Below are 22,095 nucleotides of genomic sequence, written 5' to 3'. Positions count from 1 at the left end.
GTGATATGGATACAAATGAAGCAGACAGGGAAAAGTTTATCAGCCGGTGAAGCTGAATACTTGGTAATCCAAACCCTAGGTTCTGGAAAACAATTTATTCTGCATTTCAGAAATAGTGTTATAGTTCACTCCTACACATAGGAAACATCCATACTTAATATATGAGGAATGTTTTAGTTGGTTATAATTACAGTATGGGAAAAATACTTCCCCTTGGATTTGAATTCTTGATCTATTCTTCTCATGTGATTTGTATAAAATTAGCCAACTTCTCAGTTTTGTTATTTGAACTAGTTTGGCATAATACCCCCACTCTACTGACTTTAACAAGTTAACCTTTTATCTCTCCTGAAATGCTTCCATTAAATCTTTGAATACATTTTCTAATTATTCTTTTAGAAGCTGAAAAAGACTAATTGCTCAACAGATTTCTCTAAATTAGTTGTAAAAATAATGATTCTCCTTTGATTAGATTAGGGAGTCCAAGGGCACATTGACATCCCCAAGCACAGACGATGTGCTGATTAAACCATTAGTAACAGATCGGTCCGCGTGGGCCGTGGTCCTCACTCCACACGGTGAGCGTGGCGGACGCGTTCAGGGAGCCCTCTGAGTTGGCTGCATGGCAGGTGTAGCTGCCCGCATCCTGGATGAAGACAGGGGCGATCTGCAGACCCCCAGACTCCAGGAGCATGAACCGGGGGATCCGCACAGAGCCGCTGGCCAGAATGTGGCTTCCTGTGGATGACAGAGAAAACAGGGACGTGAGAACTGTAACGTTCGAGGAGATGCAATGCTGTGGCTGCAGCCGGGAAGATAAACGAGGAAATAATCGGAAGAAAGTAGAAACTATACGCACGAAAGTAACCAAAACAGTTTGCTTTAGCAGTCATTAGGATAACCGAAGCCAAGAACACCCTAACTGTCCAATGCGGAGAGACTCAGTTAAGAAAATGGTGATCCGTGAATGGACACGTACACTCCGCTGTCTTTCTCCTGTACAGCACGTGGGACTCTGCTCAGCCTCATGTGGCAGCCTGGATGGGAGGGGAGTCTGGGGGAGAAAGGATCCAAGTGTACATTTGGCCAAAGCCCTTAGAGTTCACTGGAAACCATCACAACACTGTTAATTGGCTAAATTTCAACACAAAGTAAAAAGTTTTAAAAAATTATGATCCATAAATGTGATGGCTTCCTCTGAGTGCTGATTCTGAATTTTCTGTATATACATTTTCCTTTTTATTTGTGTATATAAATTTTCTATCTAAAGCTATTATTACATTCTAAATCAGGAAAGACAAGAAGAAAATATCTAAAATGAAAGAATCCCCTCTTTCCGATTAATCGGTAGCTTCCCAGATCTTTGTGTCTATAAGCTGAGGCCCCTTCGAGAGTTGGGAAGCCATCAAGGGCTTGTCTGGGTGAGAAAAAAGTGTAAGTTTTGAGGTTTCACCTGGATACAGTCCATCAAGCATGATCTATGGGGAGGAACCCAATTCAGCTGGGGCTTGTCAAGGATGGACCGCGTGTGCCATCCATTCAGTGGCAGGGGTGCCTGAGGTGTAGATGGGGCCGGGCGGGGGGCGGGGTGCTGTGACGAGCCCGGGACGTGACTCCACACAGGAACGGAAATAGAGTCAGACTGAGCCTCGCACACGTCCGCTGAGGACGCAGGTGATCCTGCGCTGGAAGCAGCTTGCTTAAGGTAACAAAGAACGTACTCCTAGCTGTGACCTCCCTCCTTCACAAAGGGGCTGAAACCGGGCGCCCTGATTTAAGGGGCCACCCGGCCCGAGGCACTGACGGAGGGTCTGGAGAGGAAAGAGCTGTCCACGTGTGGTAGGGAAATGTGCCTCTTCTTCGGACGGTGAGCTCCGTGGAACTCGTGGGGTCTCGCTGGTCTGGCTCCCCAGGATCTTCCTCGTCACAGAATGGGTGGGTGAGTGGGAATAACAGAGGTAACCCTGCCCCGCCGGCTCGCCTCCCGAGGCAGGTGCGAGCCACCTACCTCTGCTCCACACGATGGCCGGCCGGGGGGCCCCGGACACCGCACATCTGAGCACGGCCGTCGTCCCGTCGGTCACCGTGGTGTCCACCGGGAGCTGGGTGAAGGCGGGGGCCACATCTAGGCAGAGGATGCGACAGTGAGACGGGAATGCTCAGGCCAGCCTGGAGGAGGCATCTGCCTGGGTGTTTACAGAACTAACCGCAGACGGTGCTGCAGCGATAAAGGATGGAGCCCTTCAGGACCGACTGTAACCCTCCACCAGCACAAGGAGGTGAGAGCAGCAGGGCCTCTGCACGCATGCTCAGTCGCTTCACAGCCGACGCTTTTGTGACCCTGTGGACTGTAGCCCGCCAGCCTCCTCTGTCCATGGGGTTCTCCAGGCAAGAACACTGGAGTGGGTAGCCAGGCCCTCCTCCAGGGGATCTTCCTGACCCAGGGATCAACCCAGCCCATGTCTCTTATGTCTCCTGCATTGGCAGGTGGGTTCTTTACCACTGAACCACAGAGCTTTCAGATGAACATTAAAGAGAAGATGGACATTTATTTACAGAAATCAAACAAGCTGCTTTCATTGTTTAAAAAAAATAGAGAGAGATCTAATTTCTGAATATTAAATATCACCCAAGAGATGACATTTTGACACTTCCTAGGATCCATTTTGAACATTAAAATAACCAGAGTCTAAGGACCTCAGAAAAGAATCTTAGCTTTGTCCCTGAGCCTCACAGGCCCAGAGTAACTGATATGGGTGCTCAGTAAATGCTTGTTAAATGAAGAAATAGATACTGATTGTTTTGCACACTATATTTTTATTTCATGAAAAGTGCTTTAATTAAAAAAAAAATCCACTTTGCAAAGCCCTGTACTTACAAAACAGATACGTAGCATGATCATTACAGGTATTTATTTGTTCCTGCTCCAGTTGTCATGGGAACCAGGTTAAGTGGCACTTTCATTTAAATTTCCAAACTGATCCTCTTGAGACCCCTGTGACCTGGGCTGAGCTGGCTACGTTTTGAAGATAGAGCTGAGGCTGGGTGGGATCAGGTGGTCTTCCCTGGGTCTCCCATGAGAGCGGGGTCTGTGGCCTCCCCCCTGAGCCCGGTCCAGTCCGTCCCTGTTTCTGTAAATGAAGCCTGTGAACAGCCATGTCTGCTCAGACCTGTCTGTGCCGCCTCCAGGTTACGACAGCAGAGGTGAGTGGGGGCAACAGAAACCACCTCCCTCAGAGCCGAAAGCAGTTACTGGCTTTGTGTAGTCCCTGCCCCACACACCCTGGCCCCCTGCTGCAGAACAGGCTTAAGTAATTCCGGGCTCAGACACTCAGTCGAGTCTCACTCTTTGAGACCCCATGGACCATAGCCCGCCAGGCTCCTTTGTCCATGGGATTCTCCAGGCAAGAATACTGGGGTGGGTTGCCTTTCCCTTCTCTAGGAGATCTTCCCAACCCAGGGATCAAACCCGTGTCTCTTATGTCGTCTCCTGCACTGGCAGACGGGTTCCTTACCACTAATGCCACCTGGGAATCCCCAGGTAATTCTAATAGATCAAAACTCAGTTTCCAGCTTAAGACCCCAGTATTACTTTTACTGCTTGAAGTGATACTGGTTTCCTAGACTCCACAACGGAGGGGAAATTTGACCCTGGGCAAGGTCAGAGGAAGTGACTCCTAATAGCAAAACGCATGCATGAATATCTCAATATTGCACCAGTCTCTTCTGAGTCACAGCTGACAAGAGCCACTGGCCATGCACACGCTGGCCGTGATTTGATTTCCTGAACGGCCCCCGCACCTGAAGACATCAGCATTTCGCTTCCAGACAGGGCAAGCATGAGAATTCCATAATCACTAAACTCTACTTGCTTTAGAAGAAAAGCAACTACGGGAGGTTAAAGAGAAAACGCACAGGTGCCTTTATCTTATTTTTCATAGTGCCAAAGCATTTCTGTTAATGGGATCATAAAAGAAACTCACGAAAGCATTATAATTGTTCAATAAAAAGAAAATAGAGAATAAATATAGAAAAACAGGTAGAAAAAGATCAAAAGAAGACGATTAGGCATGAGCCATCCACTTAGTCTTTCCAGTTCTGCCCAGAAAGATGGGGACTTTGCTTCTACGTCTCAACAGAGCAGCACGTTCAAGTGGCCGGGGTGTGGGCACTCCGGCTGGACAGACACCCGTGTTCTCTGAGCGCCCGTGGGGTGAGGGCAGCGAAGCCTACTCACTGGTGACGTCCAGGTAGGTGTGGGTCTGGACCTCCCCACCCGCATTGCTGGCCAGGCACTGGAAGATCCCCGAGTCCTCTGGACGCAGCTGCCGGACACGCAGGCCTCCGCCAGCCAGCACTTGGTACCGAGGGTTCTGGAGCTTATTGATGGAGATGGCATCCTTGAACCACTGGAGGGCTGGAGGAGGGACCCCTGCGAAGAAGTGGAAACAGTCGGGCATTTAAAACTCACTAAATTTCAAGAACTGCTATATGAGGACTGAGGCAAAACGACTCCAAGGCAGAATGGCAGCACTTCACTGGGCATCTCCTCGCCCCTCCAAGCACCTGGTCGGGTGGTGGTCTTATCTTCCATGCAGATGAGGAGTGGGCTGCAGAGCCTTCCAGCTCTTCCCACGGCCTGGCTCTGCCCTTGTCCTATGGGTACAGCTGTGACTGACCTCAGACAGTGCTGGGAGGAAGGCCCCTGGCCCTGCGGTGACTGCCTCTGTCTTGTGGGGACTGGGGAAGGGTCACCAGGGTGGGAGACAGGTGCCCCCTCCAAGCTGTGCCATTGGGCAGGGCAGGTAACCCCTCTTCTTCCCTGTTCCCTGGGACTCGGTAAGGAAGTGGTGTCCCCCCTCGAAGGTGACTGTGAAGACCGATCGCATCAGCACATAAGCTCCTCCCGGCGCCCGGCCCAGGGGGCGTGCTCACCGCACAGCCTGGGACTACAGCACCCCATCTCAGGAGTCGGGGTCACTGATCCATGTGCTCCTGATCCATGCACGATCAGTCATATGAATCAGGCACTGATCCACGCACTGGGGGCCTGGTGGATGGGCTCAAGCAGCATGCATGCAGGGTGCATCTGGTCCAGGTTGTGGATTCGGGAGATGTAACTGTGGCCCCGAGACCAGGCTGGTGCAGAGATGACAGGGTGGGGGGGGGATGCTCCCATGCCTGCACCCAAGAGTGGGTGGGCCAGTGTCAGATGGAGGCCCAAGACCCAGCCGCCCCTCCCGGGTGCCCCCTCCTCATTCGGGTGATGTCACAGGGGAGGCCGAGACTCCTGAGCAGTGAGACGAGCTGCACACGGCCTCGCCACCTGGAAGGAGGCTTGAGGTTGGGGTTCGCCAGGCAGGTGTGCTCGGTGGACAGGGCCACGGGGCAGAACCTGGGGTGTAAATGATGGGGCTGTCTTTGGCCCATGAGCACAAGGACCTCTGTTGCTTGTCCCCCGAACGGGTGTGGTCACTGCAGGTGGCCAGGCGTGCGGATGGAAATGCACGGCTCCTGGTGGCTTTGCTGCCTGGGACACGCCGGCCTCCTCTCGGCTCCCTTAGGTCCTTGCGGAACCAGCAAAGGGAAGACTGCTTCCCTGCTCCCTCCTCCCGCAGCCAAGAAGGGTCAGGCCACCCAAGAGGGTGGACCAGAGAGGCCATCGGTGGAACAGACCAAGGCACTCGAGACGGGGTCCTGGGCTTCCATGGGCACAGGACGCCGGTTGTCGGAAAAATGCGGAAGCACCTGGCTTATTTCTAGATCTTGGATCCTTCTGTGCCTCAGCTTCCCTAAATATAAAATGAATTTAAATAAAACATCTCGACACGATTCACGCTGAAAGGCACACTCGGATCTGTTCACTTGTGATACTGTGTAGGTGTAAGATGTCTTCTTTAATAAATAAAGCTAATACCGTGGAATATTTCAGGATAATGTATTCTCAGATTCTGTTCTTTGCCTTCATTATGTTTCCTGTCACTTTTCATTAAATAAGGAAATTAAAAAAAATTCATTTGAAGGTAAAAGCATAACCACTGCATGTAAAGTCTCATAATAGCAATTACATGATGTAGCTTTCATAAAGAATAACCTCTTTGCATGCTGCTATGGTTTCATTGTCAAAATTAAAAGAAAGCAGTAAATTATATGATGGCAATGCAATGTTGAAAGACCTGTTCAGTACGTATTTATAAGTCTGTACTTAACAAGCAGTTTACTCTGTAGAAATCATGCAAGAAAAGCATCTTCTTGTCAAAGGGAGAGCCTAACGTTGTCATTTATAGAAAAATAATTGTTAGTATAAAGGAACTAGGAGTAGTTCTATTTGGGGGCAATTTAATGTCATAAACAGAAATCTTATCCCTGCAATATGGCAGACTCTTGTTTCTAAAGAATAAGCACTCTAAATATTTTATAGTTTCACTTTCAGAGAGTTGTTGGCCTTAAAAAACTGGTGTTTAGACAGAGGTGAGAACAATGGGGCCACGGTAAGGAAAGATTTCCCCAGGAAGTTCACAGGACCCCTCCTCTCCCCTCCTGGAGCCATCCCTGTGGGTCGAGCCGGTCACAGAGAAGGGCGCAGGGCAGGGCTGGACATGGCGCTCCACGAGCTGCTGGGGCAGGGGCCGGAGCCCCGGAGGAACCAACTCCCCTGGGCCGGAGCCGCCTCTGCAGGACGCTCAGTGGATGGAGGGGCGGGCACTGGACGCCCGTGTCTACGCTGACCCTCCACACTACCCTGAGGGGCACCCCCGCTCCCTCCCTGCAGGTCAGTCACATCTGTTTGGGTCCGGGCCTAAGCACTGGCTACGGAGAGCTGGTGGATGTGGGTTTGGATCTGGCCTGTCCAGGGATCCGTGAGCAGCGCCCTCACCAGACCCCAGGCGGTGACTTTACAACAGGGTCTCCTCCATCTTCCCACCTCTGCGTCTAAGGGGGTGCTTTCCTGAAGATTCCCAGAACTTCTGGGAAACACTCAGACTCCAAGCTCTTAGAAGAAAAGCTGAAACCCTTAAGATGCACAGGTCTTAATGTCAAAGGTTCTTCTCATTCCCTGACCCTCTCCAGGGCACTTGTGCAGTTTTGATTATGAAATCGCCGCAGAAAGCCCGGCCCTGCTGGAAGCCTAGTGTGACCACATGTGTGCTGGACGTGGAACAGGAGCAATGGCCAGCGAGGGGTCAAGGCAAGAGGTCAAATCATCCCCGTGACAGAAGAAAGGTCAGTCAAAGGCTGAAAAGCCAGAAAAACAGGAAGATTTCCTATTCAAGAAGTTAGAAAGATCTCTCTCCCCTCAGAGCGGACGTGGTCAGCATCCCCTCTCACCCCGGGGATGAGAACGAACTTCCTGACCCAGGTCCTGGGAGGCTCACTCTGTGGGAGTCGGAGCCTCTGAAGGGAGTCAGGAGGGTAAGACTTGGTCTCTCTCTGTTAGAACAGATGCCGTTAAGGCTTCATGGCTGTTCCTTTGGGTAAATACTCTTATCCCTGCTTTGCAGGTGAGGACACAAAAGCCCAGCAAGATCAAAGGCCTTCCCCAAGGTTGCACGCCCAGCAGCTGAGTTCTGCCCCAGGTGAAGTGTCTGCCTTCTCACCGTCACAGCCCACCTGCCAGTGCTGCCCAGACAATGGCTCTGTCCTGGAGACGCCCTGTTGTTCCTCCACCGTGTGGAGGCTCCCTGCACAGCTCTGTGCACCTGCCCACGGCTCCCCCACCCTCTATGGCTCACCTGCATCCGCCCATGGCTCCCCTCACTCACCCATGGCTTCACACACGATGTCCACGTTTTCTTCCACTTCTGCTAATATCCGACTCTTGGGTTCCGTGGTAAAATAGGGTGGCTCTTTAAACAAGAAAAAACCGAAACAGACCCTAAGCCAAAGAGATATATTTCAGAAGACCCTTACAGCCTGAATTAGTTTGAACTCCTTTGATAGAACTATTTTTGAAAACTTCATTAGCTACCTACCATCATGCACACAAACTCAGAATTCAGTGAGCAGGGTCCAAAGGCAATTTATAGTCCAAGGTTTCAGAAAGCAAATGACTACTCAGGGCAATGGCCTCTTTTCAGTTTATGGGTCTGAATCATGGAATATCTTAATTCACATTTTAGAAGGACTATCCCATGAGGTTCACAAAGGTTTATATTTACAGCACAGTATTTTATAGGCTAGTTTGCTTCCGTGTCTAAACTAAACAACAACTCACGAAACCTGTCAAATAAAGCACCACAGGCAGATGCCCGGCCTGTATCAGGGAACGGGGCAGCCTATTAGCATATTTTTCAAAGTCTTAGCCGTTCTTCTCCAAAATATAGATTTAATACTTCAGTGGAAGGCACAATCATAGTTAAGAGAAGAAAGGAAATGGCCCTCTCGTCCGTCTTCAGCAGCAAAGGAAACACAGGCACGTGCATATCTGCAGACACCCGGCCCGCCCGCCCGCCGTTGGGTGAACAGCAGAAAAGCACCGGTTGTAATAAACAATGAATTTCCTTGGAGAGTGAACTGCAGTATTTTTCTTGGTTTATTTAGCAGGAATTCAACACTGGCATGGCCAAGTTTGTCGAGTATTAAGGTAGTAGTGTCTTCATTATCATGATAACCAAGACTGGTCATTAGCTTTCCTTGTGATAATTTCCAGGTGCTGTCTTCCAGACAGGTTTGTTTCCAACTCTAATTGTGTGACTGTGGATACTAGAGCTTGGCCTGCCTTCTGTACTGACTAAATCTTTAAACAGGGTGGGACCTAAAGGAGGAAACAGAGAAGGGAAAACTTCAGTGTTTCAGAGACATGATGAAGGAGGCAAGGCTGCAAGTCCCTCCCTGGGAGCAGTCAGGTGTCAGCCCTGCAATCACGGCGTTGCTCAGGCAGGAACGACCGCTGGACGGAGCCCGTCTGGCCGAGGCCACGGCTGCGGATGGGGGCAGACTCTCCACCTGGCTGTGTGTGTGTAGGCTAGGCCTCGAAGAATACTGCAGCTTCCCCATCAGCAGGCTGGTCTTCAGCTACGCACACACGCACGCTCACACACGCTCGCTCACACACGCTCGCTCACACACGCATGCTCACACACGCTCGCTCACACACGCTCGCTCACACACGCACGCTCACACGCACGCTCACACACGCTCGCTCACACACGCACGCTCACACACGCACGCTCACACACGCACGCTCACACATGCACGCTCACACACGCTTGCTCACACATGCACGCTCACACTCCACCATGTCTCCTTCATCAGTGGTGAGGCCAGCAGCACTAGCCACCCGGCAGCAGGAGCAGACGGCAGGCCAACGACCCGGCAGCTGCACCCTGCCCGGGCCCCAGAGTCGTCCTGGATGCTGAAGTCAATACCTACCCCTGCTGTCTGGTTACAGGGAGGTGAGGGGAAAGGAAAACAACTAAGTTAAAACATCAGCATCTGCTGTGATTGACCACATTTTGCTCTGGGATCACTGGACAGCCCCACGCAGCTGTGATAAGTGAGAGAACCCCTGCGTCCTTTACTCGGTTTCCTGACAGGGAAAGGGGCACCTCGCGTGTTCAGCACCCACCCCTCCAGTCTTGCCTGTCTCCCATGTGTTCCCGTGTGCACGTGTATGTGCACACATGTATGCATTTGGCCCCATGCACTGTTACAACTCATGTGGGTCTGCGTACACACCACAGTCAAGATGCGGAATGGGTCCAGCCTCCACGCTGCCCTTCTGTAACCACGCCCACCCCAGTGTTCCTCCCGGGGTCTCTGGTGACCCTCAACTGCTCTCCGTCTCTTTATTGCTGTCATTTCAAGAACGTTACACACGTGCAATCACACAGTACTGGCCGTGTGGACCCGGCTTTTCTCATTCAGCATCCCTTGAGGGTCTCCTGAGAGGAGTCACACTTTGACGGTAAAACCCCACACGTGAGATGCTCAGCACCCACGGGACCAGACAGCCCTGAGGTGCAGACTGCAGAGGCTGACTGGCACGCCGACCGATGTCCTGGGGCTGCTCTCCTGGCTCTGCAGTGTCTGGGGCTTCCAGACGCTGGGGAGAAGCCCGCCTGGGCTCAGAGACGAGGGGCTGTCATCACACAGTGGCCCGCAGCTGGCCCAGGCTGGCCACAGGCCTGGCTCTGGGGCTGCAGGTGCCTGGCTTGGCCGCTGTCCTCCGAGCGCCGTCATCCCCGCCTGGCCAGTGCCCTGGTGCCCGGCTCTGCATGCTCTGTGACCCCGAGGCTCCCTGGGCGCATCTGGGAGGGCAGCCTCTGGAGCTGGCCGAGCGCTGTCTCCTCTGCTGCCAAACCCCAGGCAGGGTTCAGTGGCTGAAATCCAGGGAGGCCAGGTCTGCTCACTCATTCATTGATTCTCCTGCCTTTTCCAGAAAGCCTTCCAGGTGGCTGAGCACACAGAGCAGCCGTGGGGCTGCCGCAGGCCTCAGACCCTCCCAGCTTCTGATGGTCATCCCACCATGCCCTGCCTCCGCCCATTATCTCTCCCCACCTCCTCCAGCAGCCCCGCAGAGCTCAGAAGACTCTCCTCTCCACCCTCAGCTACTTCAGTCGGCTACAAGGAGAACAGACAGGGAGAGTACCGGCACATCAACCAAGAGACACTGAGGTGCCTGGTGGGGAGAGTCTGCTGTGAATGAGGCAGCCCCACCGTGGACTTCTCGGGGCAAGTGCGTGTCCTTGCTCATGGGCAACAACCCTGTTATAGAAAGGGCACCCTGCCAATGAAGGCCCCGAGATACCACCTCAGCTGTCTGCCCCCCACCCCACCCCCAGAGCCACCGTCTCAGGAAGCGGCAGAGCCCAGGGTGGGCCCTTGACTCGCCATTATCATCCACACGCTTGTGCCTGTGTCCACTGGGGTGGGAAGGACGCCCCCCAAAGGTGTCCACCCCCAGTCAGCGGTGCCCAAGAACACACTACACCGCATGGCGGAGGGGGCTCTGCTGACGTCGTCGAGGTCATCGATCTAAAAATGGGGAGACTTTAGATCTGCTGGGTGGACCCATCCTCATCACAGGAGCCCTTAAAAGCAGAGAACCTTCTCCGGCTGGAAGCAGGAAGGACGGCAGGAGGGGAGGTCAGAGGTCTGGGCTTGAGGACCCGGCTTGCTGCTGACTCTGAAGATGGAGGTGGCTGTGGCCAGGAATGCTGGCTGCCTCCAGAACCCAAGAATGACCCTCCAACAGCTCGGAAGGAAACAAGGTCCAGTTCCACAGCCTCGTGAACTGAATCTGCCAGCCCCTGGGTGAGCTGGGAGGTGGACCCTCTCAGAGCTTCCAGACAACAGCCCAGCCCAGCGTGGCCTGGAGGCTGGGAACCTCCTGGAGGCGACACGTCTATGTTAGTTTGAGGTGTTGAGTTTGTGGTCCTTTCTCACCTGAGCAACACAAAGGCCGCCCACTCATCCTGGTTCCTTTGCAGGGAATGTCCTACTCAAGTCGCTTCGCTGGAAAATTCAGACTCGATCTGCAGGGCCAGACCTCCTGCTCCTTCTGCAGAGCCTCCCTGACCTCCACGGGCTGGGTCTACCCCCCCACCTCGGCCACGTGCCCTGGGGGCCGATGACCCACATCTCTGTGATGTACCCAGATGGCGGTCTTCCTTCCATGCTAGATGCTGCTTCGAGGAAGAACGTGTCGTCTCTGTGTTTTTTGGACCTGATATAATTTCCGAGATGACACTTAGAAACCCCCTACCTGAGGAGAGAGAGAGGAGATGACCCCAGGCCTCAGGAGCCTAACACTCCTTTAGAGATGGACATGCATCTTCCTGGTCTCGAAGTTCCCCTCCTCCCCACCAGGCCACGCAGTGCTGGACAAACATGCTCCTGGGGGGTAACTCCAGCACTTCCAACCTGTCACATGGAAGGCGCCCTGGCCCCACGCACTGGACACCCTGGCCACAGACAGCCGGAGCACTGACCCCACACACTGGACACCCTGACCCCAGACAACGGGCACCCTGACCCCACACACTGGACACCCTGACCCCAGACAACGGGCACCCTGGCCCCAGACAGTGGGCACCCTGAACCCACACACTGGACACCCTGACCCCAGACAGCGGGCACAAAAGGACATGGACCCAGCAGCAGGGCAGGTGGAGGAGAACACGGATTGCCAAGCCTAGGAGGCCACCTTCCCCAGGAGGGTTACGCCCATGACGCTGCTGTAGACAGACCCCATATTCCTGTTTAAACCTCGGAAATGAAGCAACCCAGCGGGGGAGCTGGCGGGTGGGGTACGCAGCCACAGCTCGCCTGTCTGGTCTCACCAGTGTGAAACAGAGCAACGGGGAGCAACCTGGGCCTGCTCCGTTTCGTCTGCATGTTCATGGTGACAGGTGCCCACACGGCTCCCCGTGACGGTGCCACGGAGCTGGGCCCCATGCTTCCCGGGGACCCCTCCCTCCACCGTCTCGGGGCTCGGGGCCGTAATCTCCCGAATCACTCTGAATTAACAGGCTCTTCAGGGCCTTCCCAGGACTCAACCACAAAATCCCACCTGTCACAACAAATTCTTATGAGTAAAGGGGATTTAAATCAACATCATAAAGATGCAAGTGCGTCCGTGCACCTTTAAAAGCTGAATATGGAGAGGTGGAAACTCGGAGAATACAGTAACAATCTGCTCTGGAATCCACATGGAAATGCAGAACCAAGTTCCCGTGACCGATTTAAATATTTTTCAAAGGGAATTACGACGGAAACAAATGTTCTAGTTCACAGGGAGATAAATTTCTTCTCTTGATTAAATACTTTGGCCATCTGATGCAAAGAGCCGACTCATCAGAAAAGACCCTGATGCTGGGAAATATTGAAGGCAGGAGCAGAAGGGGATGACAGAGGATGAGACGGTTGGATGGCATCACCGACTCGATGGACATGAGTTTGCGCACGCTCTGGGAGTTGGTGATGGACAGGGAAACCTGGCGTGCAGTCCATGGGGTCGCAGAGTCGTATGTGACTGAGTGACTGAACAATAACAACAAAAAACATTTTATCACAATACAGCCCCGTCTGCTGGAGACTTAAACGTCACAGACTTTAACTTGGGCTCTACCTGTGACGTGCTGCGCTCACACGGCCGTAGGTCACCCCCGGAAGAAAGGTCCGCCTCAGGAAACGGGGTGCGGGATGGACCACTGTGAAGCGTGGATGAGGAGGGCAGCGGGGACCCGGCCCGGCTCCCCGCTGTAGAATCTGACTCAGGCCTGCCTTGCCGACGCTTCACAGTTCATGTGTGTCTCTCAGAGTGGCGGGCAGGCTCGAGACACGTGCATTTGACAGCCGTTCTCAGGCCGTAGAGCCGCTTCCTCATGACTGACAGGAACACGGCGTGGACTGCCCATTCTGCAGCATTTCTTCACACTCTTGCTAATTTCTTGTGAAGATACAGGCTTCTGTTCTTTCTTGGTTTGCAAAGAGGCCGACTGCAGGGTCTGTGATTAATGCACGAGGAGTGACTGCTCTCAGAGGCTTTCTACTCCTGAGAGACTTCCCTTCCCATTCTCACCTGCCTTATCCTCAGAGAGAAGCAGGTGCTGTCCCGCCTGGGCTGATCCGTGGGCACCGCTCATCGGCAGCAGCCACCACTCCTGGACAGGCCACTACAGCAGTGATCCCAGCCACTGCAGGTCCTAACAGGGGCCTAAAACACGTGAGAACCACCAGCCCTGCCTCGTGATACAGTGCAACCTTTTCATAACCTGAAAACAGATGAGGATCCCCTTAGTCGGCGTGCCAGGCGCACCTCCTAAACACCAGCATCTTCCGGGATCCCCGTAGTCGGCATGCCAGGCGCACCTCCTAAACGCCAGCATCTTCCGGGATCCCCGTAGTCAGCATGCCAGGCGCACCTCCTAAATGCCAGCATCTCCTGGGATCCCTGTAGTCAGCGTGCCATGCACACCTCCTAAACGCCAGCATCTCCTGGGATCCCCGTAGTCAGCGTGCCATGCACACCTCCTAAACGCCAGCATCTCCCGGGATCCCCGTAGTCGGCGTGCCAGGCGCACCTCCTAAACGCCAGCATCTCCCAGGGGCTAGAGCAGCTGGGCGCGCTCAGTGTGTCTCCTCCTCGGTTTCAGGACGACACTTGGTCCTGGGACACCTCTCTGTTCTCACTTATCAGTTTAACAAAAGGGAACACTCAAGACTCTTTGACTTTCTCCTGGCTCAGAAAGTAAAAAATACAATGGTAATAGATTAATCTCTGAACACTGATCAGAACAGACAAATAAGAGTTATAGAAAAGCATCGTGGCAGAAAGACCAGTATCTGAAGGTGATAAATATGCCAAGGATTTTGACACTCTTATTTCCCAAGCTTTACGATTCAAAGTTTTCAGAAGAACATTTCTCGAAAGTATTCAGAACATCAACTCTTTGGATTGAATGCGTTGACGTTCTTGAGAAAGAAGAACAGGCTGAATCTGGGAGGCAAACTTCACCTCCATGTGCTGAGTTAAAAATAAAGTGAGTGGAATACGGGAGTTAGCTACGCTGTTTTCCCAGACTGAGGTGTGGGGCCACTCCCCGTCTGAGCCTTACCTATGATAGAAAGGAAGGCTTTGGCTCTGGCGGGCTCGAAAGCGCTGCCGGGCAGGGCCGCCTCGCAGACGTACACCCCAGTGTCCGAGGAGGTCGGGTTGCTGATGGTGAGGCGCCTCCCGAAGCCGTGGAGCCCAGTGGTGACCCTCACTCCGTTTCTCTTCCAGGTCACACTCAGCTCCTCGGCGGGCCTGGGGAAACGAGGGGCGTTAGTGATGGTAACTGTGGATTGCGTAGGGGGCGATAATCTTTCTACCAGGAACCATGGTGGGCTGAACAATGGACACTTAAAAACCCATCCAGATACAGCTCTGCTCCCTTACGGCACCCGCGAATGACACATTCTGCTCAAGGGCTGCTGAGCAGGGATAGCTAATTGCAGCAGCAATGGACCATAAGTGTTAATGGTCCCACTGGCTCCGGAAAAGAATGTTTAAAATAAATGCTCCAGGGGACACGCTACATGCGAGGCCTGATCCCAGGGACTCGAGTGTGGGGCGGCCACTGACTGGGTGCAGAATACCTAGCACAACAGAGAAGAGGGGGTTAACGCTTTCCTTTGCACCCAGAGGCCTCAGCTCCCCTCTGCTCCTCAGGCAGAATCTCAGAGGATACTCTCCACCTGACCCACGGTTAAAGCTCCGACTTTGAGTATAAATGTTACATCCAATATAAACGCTGCAGAACAAGGCCTGGGAAAGGTCCACGCGATCTTCCCATGATGCGCTGTGCCCATAGCCTGGCTGTGGGACCAAGTCGTCTGTTGCGGGGGGAGCGGGCCACACCCAGCTGGCAGGGGACCAGCTGCCTACCTGGCATTGGCGATGCACTCCAAGGTGGTCTCGCTGGACCCGGCCACCACACTCCTGTTGCCTGGGGGGACCACGATGACGGGGGCCATGGCTTCAGGTGTGCCAGCGTCTCCTGTGGCAGAGAAAGCGGAAGCCATGAGGGAGCCCTCTGGAGCACAGACAGGGTGCAGACGGGAACGTGGCATGAGGTGGGGCACGGACACGGGTCTCGTCGAGCCACTCCCACAGGACAGCCAGCATCTCCGGGCCCGACCCAGCCCCAAGGAGCCCTCCCTGGGGTCCTGGTCGGGCGTTTTTGACCAGGGGCCGGGGTTGGAGCCCACAGCCCGTGAGCCCACGTCCTGCCCAGAAGCCCTGGAAACCGAGAGCTCTCGCTGCCCCTCTGCACAGCGTGCTCATGACGGCCTTCACGCGGCTGCACGTGTTCCATTGCTGACCTTACTTATCAATTAAAGACTTTGCTGATTGAGGTACCTGGTCTAGCCACTACTTTCAAATGTATCCAATTCCACAACTATTTCATGGGTCAGGCCCTCTTACGGGTAGGTGTGTTGTTGGGAAGTGGCCACTCTCTTATGTGGGCCCAAACGTGACCCCGGAGCAACACATCCCACGAACCAAGCACTCGGTGCAGTCCTTTCTCTCTGAAGCGTAAATACCTTGACTCCATCTCTGTTGTGTGAGTATCAAGCTATAAATAATTCAGCTCATCCCTCTGGTGACAAGGGAGAAAAAAACATGAGATGGTTTTGCAACTCTTCTCTCAAATATGTGTAATATCAAAATTAAACTACGCCCTGCACGCATTACTACTGTTTATCCAGGGAAAACGAAGACTGATCAAACATTTCTAGAACAGGAATTTCAATAAAGGGTGGAGACAGAGGAGACTGGAAATAAAGAATAAATGGACATCACGGCAAATGCAAAATGCTTCCCAGAGGACCTGAGGCTGCAGAGACGTGTCACCCGCGTGAGCGGCTGAGGGGCTCCCTGGTCAGTTCCACCGCGGGCAGCGCGGTCAGGGCCATGGAGAGAGGAGAGGCAAGGAAAGAGGGCCACCCTCTAGTCACAGCCCCACAGCGCTGAGTCCCGCTCTCACTGACTCACCAGTACGAGATGTTGGAATGAAAGGTTCGTGTGAATTAAAAAAAAAAAAAATCTTGCTGCAGGCAGAACCAACAAATCAATTTTTAAACCGATATATCGACTACACTAACGGGAGTTGCGTCCGCGCTACGCTTCGTGGACCCTCAGTTCTCCTGCAAAGCCCCGGGCAGCCTGCCGCTCCCCACAGCCCGGGCCCTGTGCGGGTGGCACCGTGGGGCCCGTGGGGCCGGTGGTCGGACCTCCGTGTGCAGACAACGTTTGCGACTAAGGACAAGGGCTCAGGAATGCCAGTCACATGAGCAGCCCGCCTGTCATCTGTGAAAGTCACTATGAGGAGAAACAACCCGAGGAGCTAATATTTGCACACGGTCGTGTGATGTGAAGGAGAGCGGCAGGGCGCGGGGAGGTCGCCGAGCAAGGTGCTAATTTGGCATTAATCGCCTCTGGCCAGGCGCCCAGGACGGAGCCTGTGCTCAGCACTTGTCCCGCCAGCTCAGGGGGGACGGTCCCCGGAGACAGGCCCCTGACTGCCCACTGGGTCGGTGGGCCAGCGCCCAGCCCACAGCCCCTGGGGACGGGCAAACCAGACACAGCCGGTACCCCCAGGAGGGGGAAGGAGGAAGCTGCTGGTAACGGGGATTCAGATGGGACGGGGACTTCTGCTCGTGTGGCTCTCACTGCCCCAATGATGACAGGAGCCCAAGGCCCCTCAGCTGTTGGGTTGGCAGGACAGGCCGCGTGAGCAGCTGCACTTGGGGCTGGGATGCGTCAGCCCATCCTCAAACCTGTGTGAGCACGTGGATTAAACAGAACAGCAAAGAGACTTAAAGTGGAACAGCCCGCCGCACCTCCCAAATGTGATCTTTGTGGCTTGTCAACGGGCAACCTGGCTTCAGTCGGGCGGGGAGCTCAGGGCTGCTCCCAGGGGCCCTCGAACCCCAGCGCACAGGGCTCCTTCCTCGGGAGCCGTTCCCTCTCAGAAGGAGGGCTCCTCACCTGTCTGTCTGTCGGTCCACCTGTCTATCTGCTTTACCTGCTGAGTACTCTGCACAGAGTGGGAGGTAGGGAGCAGACTGTTTCAGACAGAAACCATGAACTGATCCCTGTTTCTAGCTGTGTTAGCAGCAGCCCCAAGGTGGCCACGTCTGTCCTGGGTGTCTTCAAGCCGAGACCCCTTTCCCCTGCCCCAAGGTTATTATTCCTCCATCCAGACATTCTTCTCATCTTTCATTCACTAACAGCTCCTTCTTCTTGTCCTGTGGACCTAAGTCTGCTTTTCAGTGGGCTTTTACTTCTTTTTTAAGTGAGAGGAAAAATCATAGATGTGCATTTTTAACCTGCCAAGCTGACATTTCTACCATTTTTTCCTCCCACATTCAATTCTTAGCAGAAAAGTGCAAAGACTATCTGGGCATTTTAAAAAGAATAAAATGACCTCTTCATTTCTGCTATTCCCACAGTATCTGAGATACAGTAAGTACTCCACAGATACTCAACGATTGGTTAATTTTTCATAAATATTCTACAATAATGAGTCACTATTACCACTGCCAGGAAAATTACCTTCTCCTCCAGTGTTCTGCATTAAAAACATGTTTAAAAAACCATATGTCAGGGTACTAAAGAATTATTCCCCAAGAAGAATCAAAACAAAATGGGACGCGGGAAGGAAAGCGTGTTTCACCAAGTTCCCACACAGCTGCCCAACTCGGCTACATGTTCACATTCACAAATGTTGCCCCATTTAATCTAACAACAAGCTATTAAGATGGCTATTAGCACCCCCTTTTATGGATGAGAAAATTGAGCCCCAAAGTCACGTGACTTCAGATGGCAGAGAATGGGTTTTAAACACGAATGTCCTCATCCTAAATTCATAATCTTTCTTTCACATGATGACGCCTCCTCCCAATAAAAACTTTGGTTGTGCTCAGTTAACCAAAAATTTAATTAACTGGAACGCTCCTTCCCCTGAGCATTTCCTTAATTGAGACTTTACTGTAGCATCTTCACTGAATGTCTCCCTGGCTGGTGTATGTGGTTGGGAGGTGGAGACACAGGCTCAAGAAGAGGGTTTCTGCCGAGGTCAGCAGCAGTGGGCACCAGGCAGCTTCAAAAGCAGAAAGGCAAATGCTTTGTAGTTCAGGGAAGAAAGGCTCCTGGCAGGGGGACCTGGGGCCCCATCTGAGCCGGCTTCCCCCACAGGAAACCCTCAGTCATCAGAGAGGCGGAGTGGAGAGAGCTGTCCAGGTTGCATTTAATTAAAAAGTACATTTAAAGAAGATTTAATCACTCAGACGGGGGAGGGGGGGGGGAGTTCAAAGTGTACCTGAACTACTAAGCTGTGGAATTACTGCAGATACAGCAGATGAAGGGCAGACATCCCGATGCCCGGCAGTCAAGACTGTGTCCTCGGGGGACGGCCTAGTGGGGATGGATGCAAACCACATCGGCCAGGGGAGCCCGCGGGGAGGCGGGAGGTACTGACCAAGAGCCCGAAGGGAGGAACCAGCCGCAGGCATCCAGACGCAAAGGCTTGAACTCTGGGGACTGAGCGGGGCACAGGAGGATGCGGGAAGCCAGCCCGGTGACCCCACGAGCCCATGGGAGACAGCCACGTTTGGACTGGGTGGTGGAGGTGAGACGGGAACTGGGATGTTCTCAAACAGAGCACATGCAGTGTGGGTGGACTGGACGTAGGCACGATGGTAGGACTGAGCTGGAAGAGGGCCCTGTGGGGTCTGAGAGGGCAGGACCAGGTAAAGGCCGTGTGGGCAGTAAGCCACCTTGGAGGCGAGAGGCCTGATATAGTCTCTAGGCTCGTCAGCAGCCTCTGGCTGTTCCTCCGTGCTTGGTCCCTGCCTCTCTGCTCCCAAGAGAGACATTCACTTGTCTTACCCACACAACCCCCTCTCAAAACAGCTGCCCATTCCTCAAAAAAAAATAAATAAACAAATAAAACGAAAATGGAACTACCGTACAACCCAGCAATACACTTCAGGGTGTACAGTTGACCCTTGAGCAATGCTGGGGTTATGGGTGCCGGGCTCTGGCAGGTGGAAAAGCCCACCTAGCCTATGGTTGGCCCTCTGTACACACAGTCCCTTCATATACATGCTCCCATACATGGTACATGGTCCTTCTGTATATATGGTCCCTCCCCTCCAGATACAAGGTCCCTCTGTACACACAGTCCCACCAGATACGTGGTCCCTCCAGATACATGGTCCCTCCAGATACATGGTCCCTCTGTACAAGTGGTTCCACATCTGAGGCTTCAACCAAGACAGAACGAGGGGTACCACAAGTATCTACTATTAATGAATGCATCTACGGGCAACACAGCAAGCCGTCATTTAAGTTCAGTTCAGTTCAGTTGCTCAGTCATGTCCGACTCTTTGCGACCCCATGAATTGCAGCACGCCAGGCCTCCCTGTCCATCACCATCTCCCGGAGTTCACTCAGACTCATGTCCATCGAGTCAGTGATGCCATCCAGCCATCTCATCCTCTGTCATCCCCTTCTCCTCCTGCCCCCAATCCCTCCCAGCATCAGAGTCTTTTCCAATGGGTCAAATCTTCGCATGAGGTGGCAAAGTACTGGAGTTTCAGCTTTAGCATCATTCCTTCCATGAACACCCAGGGCTGATCTCCTTCAGAATGGACTGGTTGGATCTCCTTGCAGTCCAAGGGACTCTCAAGAGTCTTCTCCAACACCACAGTTCAAAAGCATCAATTCTTCGGCGCTCAGCCTTCTTCACACTCCAACTCTCACATCCATACATGACCACAGGAAAAACCACAGCCTTGACTAGACGGACCTTTGTTGGCAAAGTAATGTCTCTGCTTTTCAATATGCTATCTAGGTTGGTCATAAGTTTCCTTCCAAGGAGTAAGTGTCTTTTAATTTCATGGCTGCAGTCACCATCTGCAGTGATTTTGGAGCCCAAAAAAATAAAGTCTGACACTGTTTCCACTGTTTCCCCATCTGTTTCCCATGAAGTGGTGGGACCGGATGCCATGATCTTCGTTTTCTGAATGTTGAGCTTTAAGCCAACTTTTTCACTCTCCACTTTCACTTTCATCAAGAGGCTTTTGAGTTCCTCTTCACTTTCTGCCATAAGGGTGGTGTCATCTGCATATCTGAGGTTATTGATATTTCTCCCGGCAATCTTGATTCCAGCTTGTGTTTCTTCTAGTCCAGTGTCTCTCATGATGTACTCTGCATATAAGTTAAGTAAGCAGGGTGACAGTATACAGCCTTGATGAACTCCTTTTCCTATTTGGAACCAGTCTGTTGTTCCATGTCCAGTTCTAACTGTTGCTTCCTGACCTGCTAACAGATTTCTCAAGAGGCAGGTCAGGTGGTCTGGTATTCCCATCTCTTTCAGAATTGTCCACAGTTTATTGTGATCCACACAGTCAAAGGCTTTGGCATAGTCAATAAAGCAGAAATAGATGTTTTTCTGGAACTCTCTTGCTTTTTCCATGATACAGCGGATGCTGGTTTTAGTCCTCATTTAGCAGCACCTAAACCCAGCAGGAAGTGGCCCCCTCGAGCCGGGGCAGTGGGCTCTCACTGCCCGGCAGTGTCCTGACCTGTGGGGAGGCCTGTCCACCCCCTGGGATGAGGAGGGCAGGTGTGCTGGTTGTCTTTGCAGGAAACAGACGCCAGGGCTACAGGAGCCCCCCTGTGGGTACTTGCTGAAGGAAGAACTAAGTCTCAGAACGCGGTTGGTCATTACTGTCCGGTCTTCATTGCTGAAGGGTGGCAACAGTAGCAGCAACCTGTTATTTCTGGGGCACAGTGCTCGGCACGGTAAGCGCGGCGTGGGGCGGGGTTTAACTGCAGAGGTCAGAGGTCAGGGACGTCGAGGAGGCTCAGGTTTATAGAGGAAGAGAGTCGAGTCAGCAGAACTGGTAGGTTATTGTAGGGCCGGGAGAGCCGGAGCAGGCAGCAGGGCAGGGGACGCAGCAGGACGTGGCGGGGTGAGTCCCTCCAGGGGACAAGGCAAGGCTGGGGCCAGGCCCTGGGAAGACGGCTAGGCGTTCACCAGGCAGACGAGGGGGCAGAGGCATTTCGGGAAGGGAAGGTGGAAACTGGGTTGGCGTGTTTGGAAGAGTGTAAGTGGTTCTTGAAGGTCGAGGGGAAGCTGGGGTCTGTGGGTGGCCTCAGGGGAGGCTGTCTACGGCAGGGGGCTGTCTACAGAGTCTGGGCTTCGTCCAGTAAGGAACTGAAGGACTCGGGGGAGGAAAGCTGCGGTGGAGACAGTAGGAGGCGAAAGGGAGGAGGGTGGGGGAAGAGGAGACACTGGGCTTGTGCTCCTGCGGGTTCTGGCAGGAGAGGTCTGGGTGCAGGTGGAGCATCCAGCACGGCGAAAGCTTAGGAGCCAGGGCGGGCTGGGTGACAGTGTGCACGCGTGAGGCGGGCGAGAGGGCGCTGTGGGGGTCCACGGTGGGTCAGCGGCACCAAATGGGGAGGCCGCCCCCCAGCCCCCGTGGTAAGAGCACGGAGTCAAGGTTGGAGGACGGGCTGGGCCTGGGACGGAGCCCAGTGCCTCCGTCTAGAAGGGCAGGCAGAGCAGCGCACGGGGGCCAGGGCGACAGGCGGCC

General features: G+C 53.4%; 1 protein-coding gene across 3 annotated transcripts in view; it reads right to left on the bottom strand.

Moving 5' to 3' along the window:
• SDK1 (sidekick cell adhesion molecule 1) overlaps positions 1–22,095 on the bottom strand; it is a 628,823-nt gene that overhangs the window by 169,097 nt on the left and 437,631 nt on the right. For all 3 annotated transcript variants that reach the window (XM_045164319.1, XM_045164317.1, XM_045164318.1), the window contains exons 6-11: positions 15,374–15,485; positions 14,562–14,752; positions 7,764–7,847; positions 4,238–4,432; positions 2,009–2,125; positions 571–738 (exon numbers count right to left, since the gene is read on the bottom strand). In XM_045164319.1, coding sequence (XP_045020254.1) covers positions 571–738; positions 2,009–2,125; positions 4,238–4,432; positions 7,764–7,847; positions 14,562–14,752; positions 15,374–15,485 — 867 coding nt within the window. The remainder of the gene's footprint in view (positions 1–570; positions 739–2,008; positions 2,126–4,237; positions 4,433–7,763; positions 7,848–14,561; positions 14,753–15,373; positions 15,486–22,095) is intronic.

The sequence above is a fragment of the Bubalus bubalis genome, chromosome 24 (assembly GCF_019923935.1).
Source record: "Bubalus bubalis isolate 160015118507 breed Murrah chromosome 24, NDDB_SH_1, whole genome shotgun sequence".
NCBI lineage: Eukaryota > Metazoa > Chordata > Mammalia > Artiodactyla > Bovidae > Bubalus > Bubalus bubalis.
Note: the sequence above shows the minus strand (reverse complement) of the source record. Positions and strands in the feature narration are given on the sequence as shown.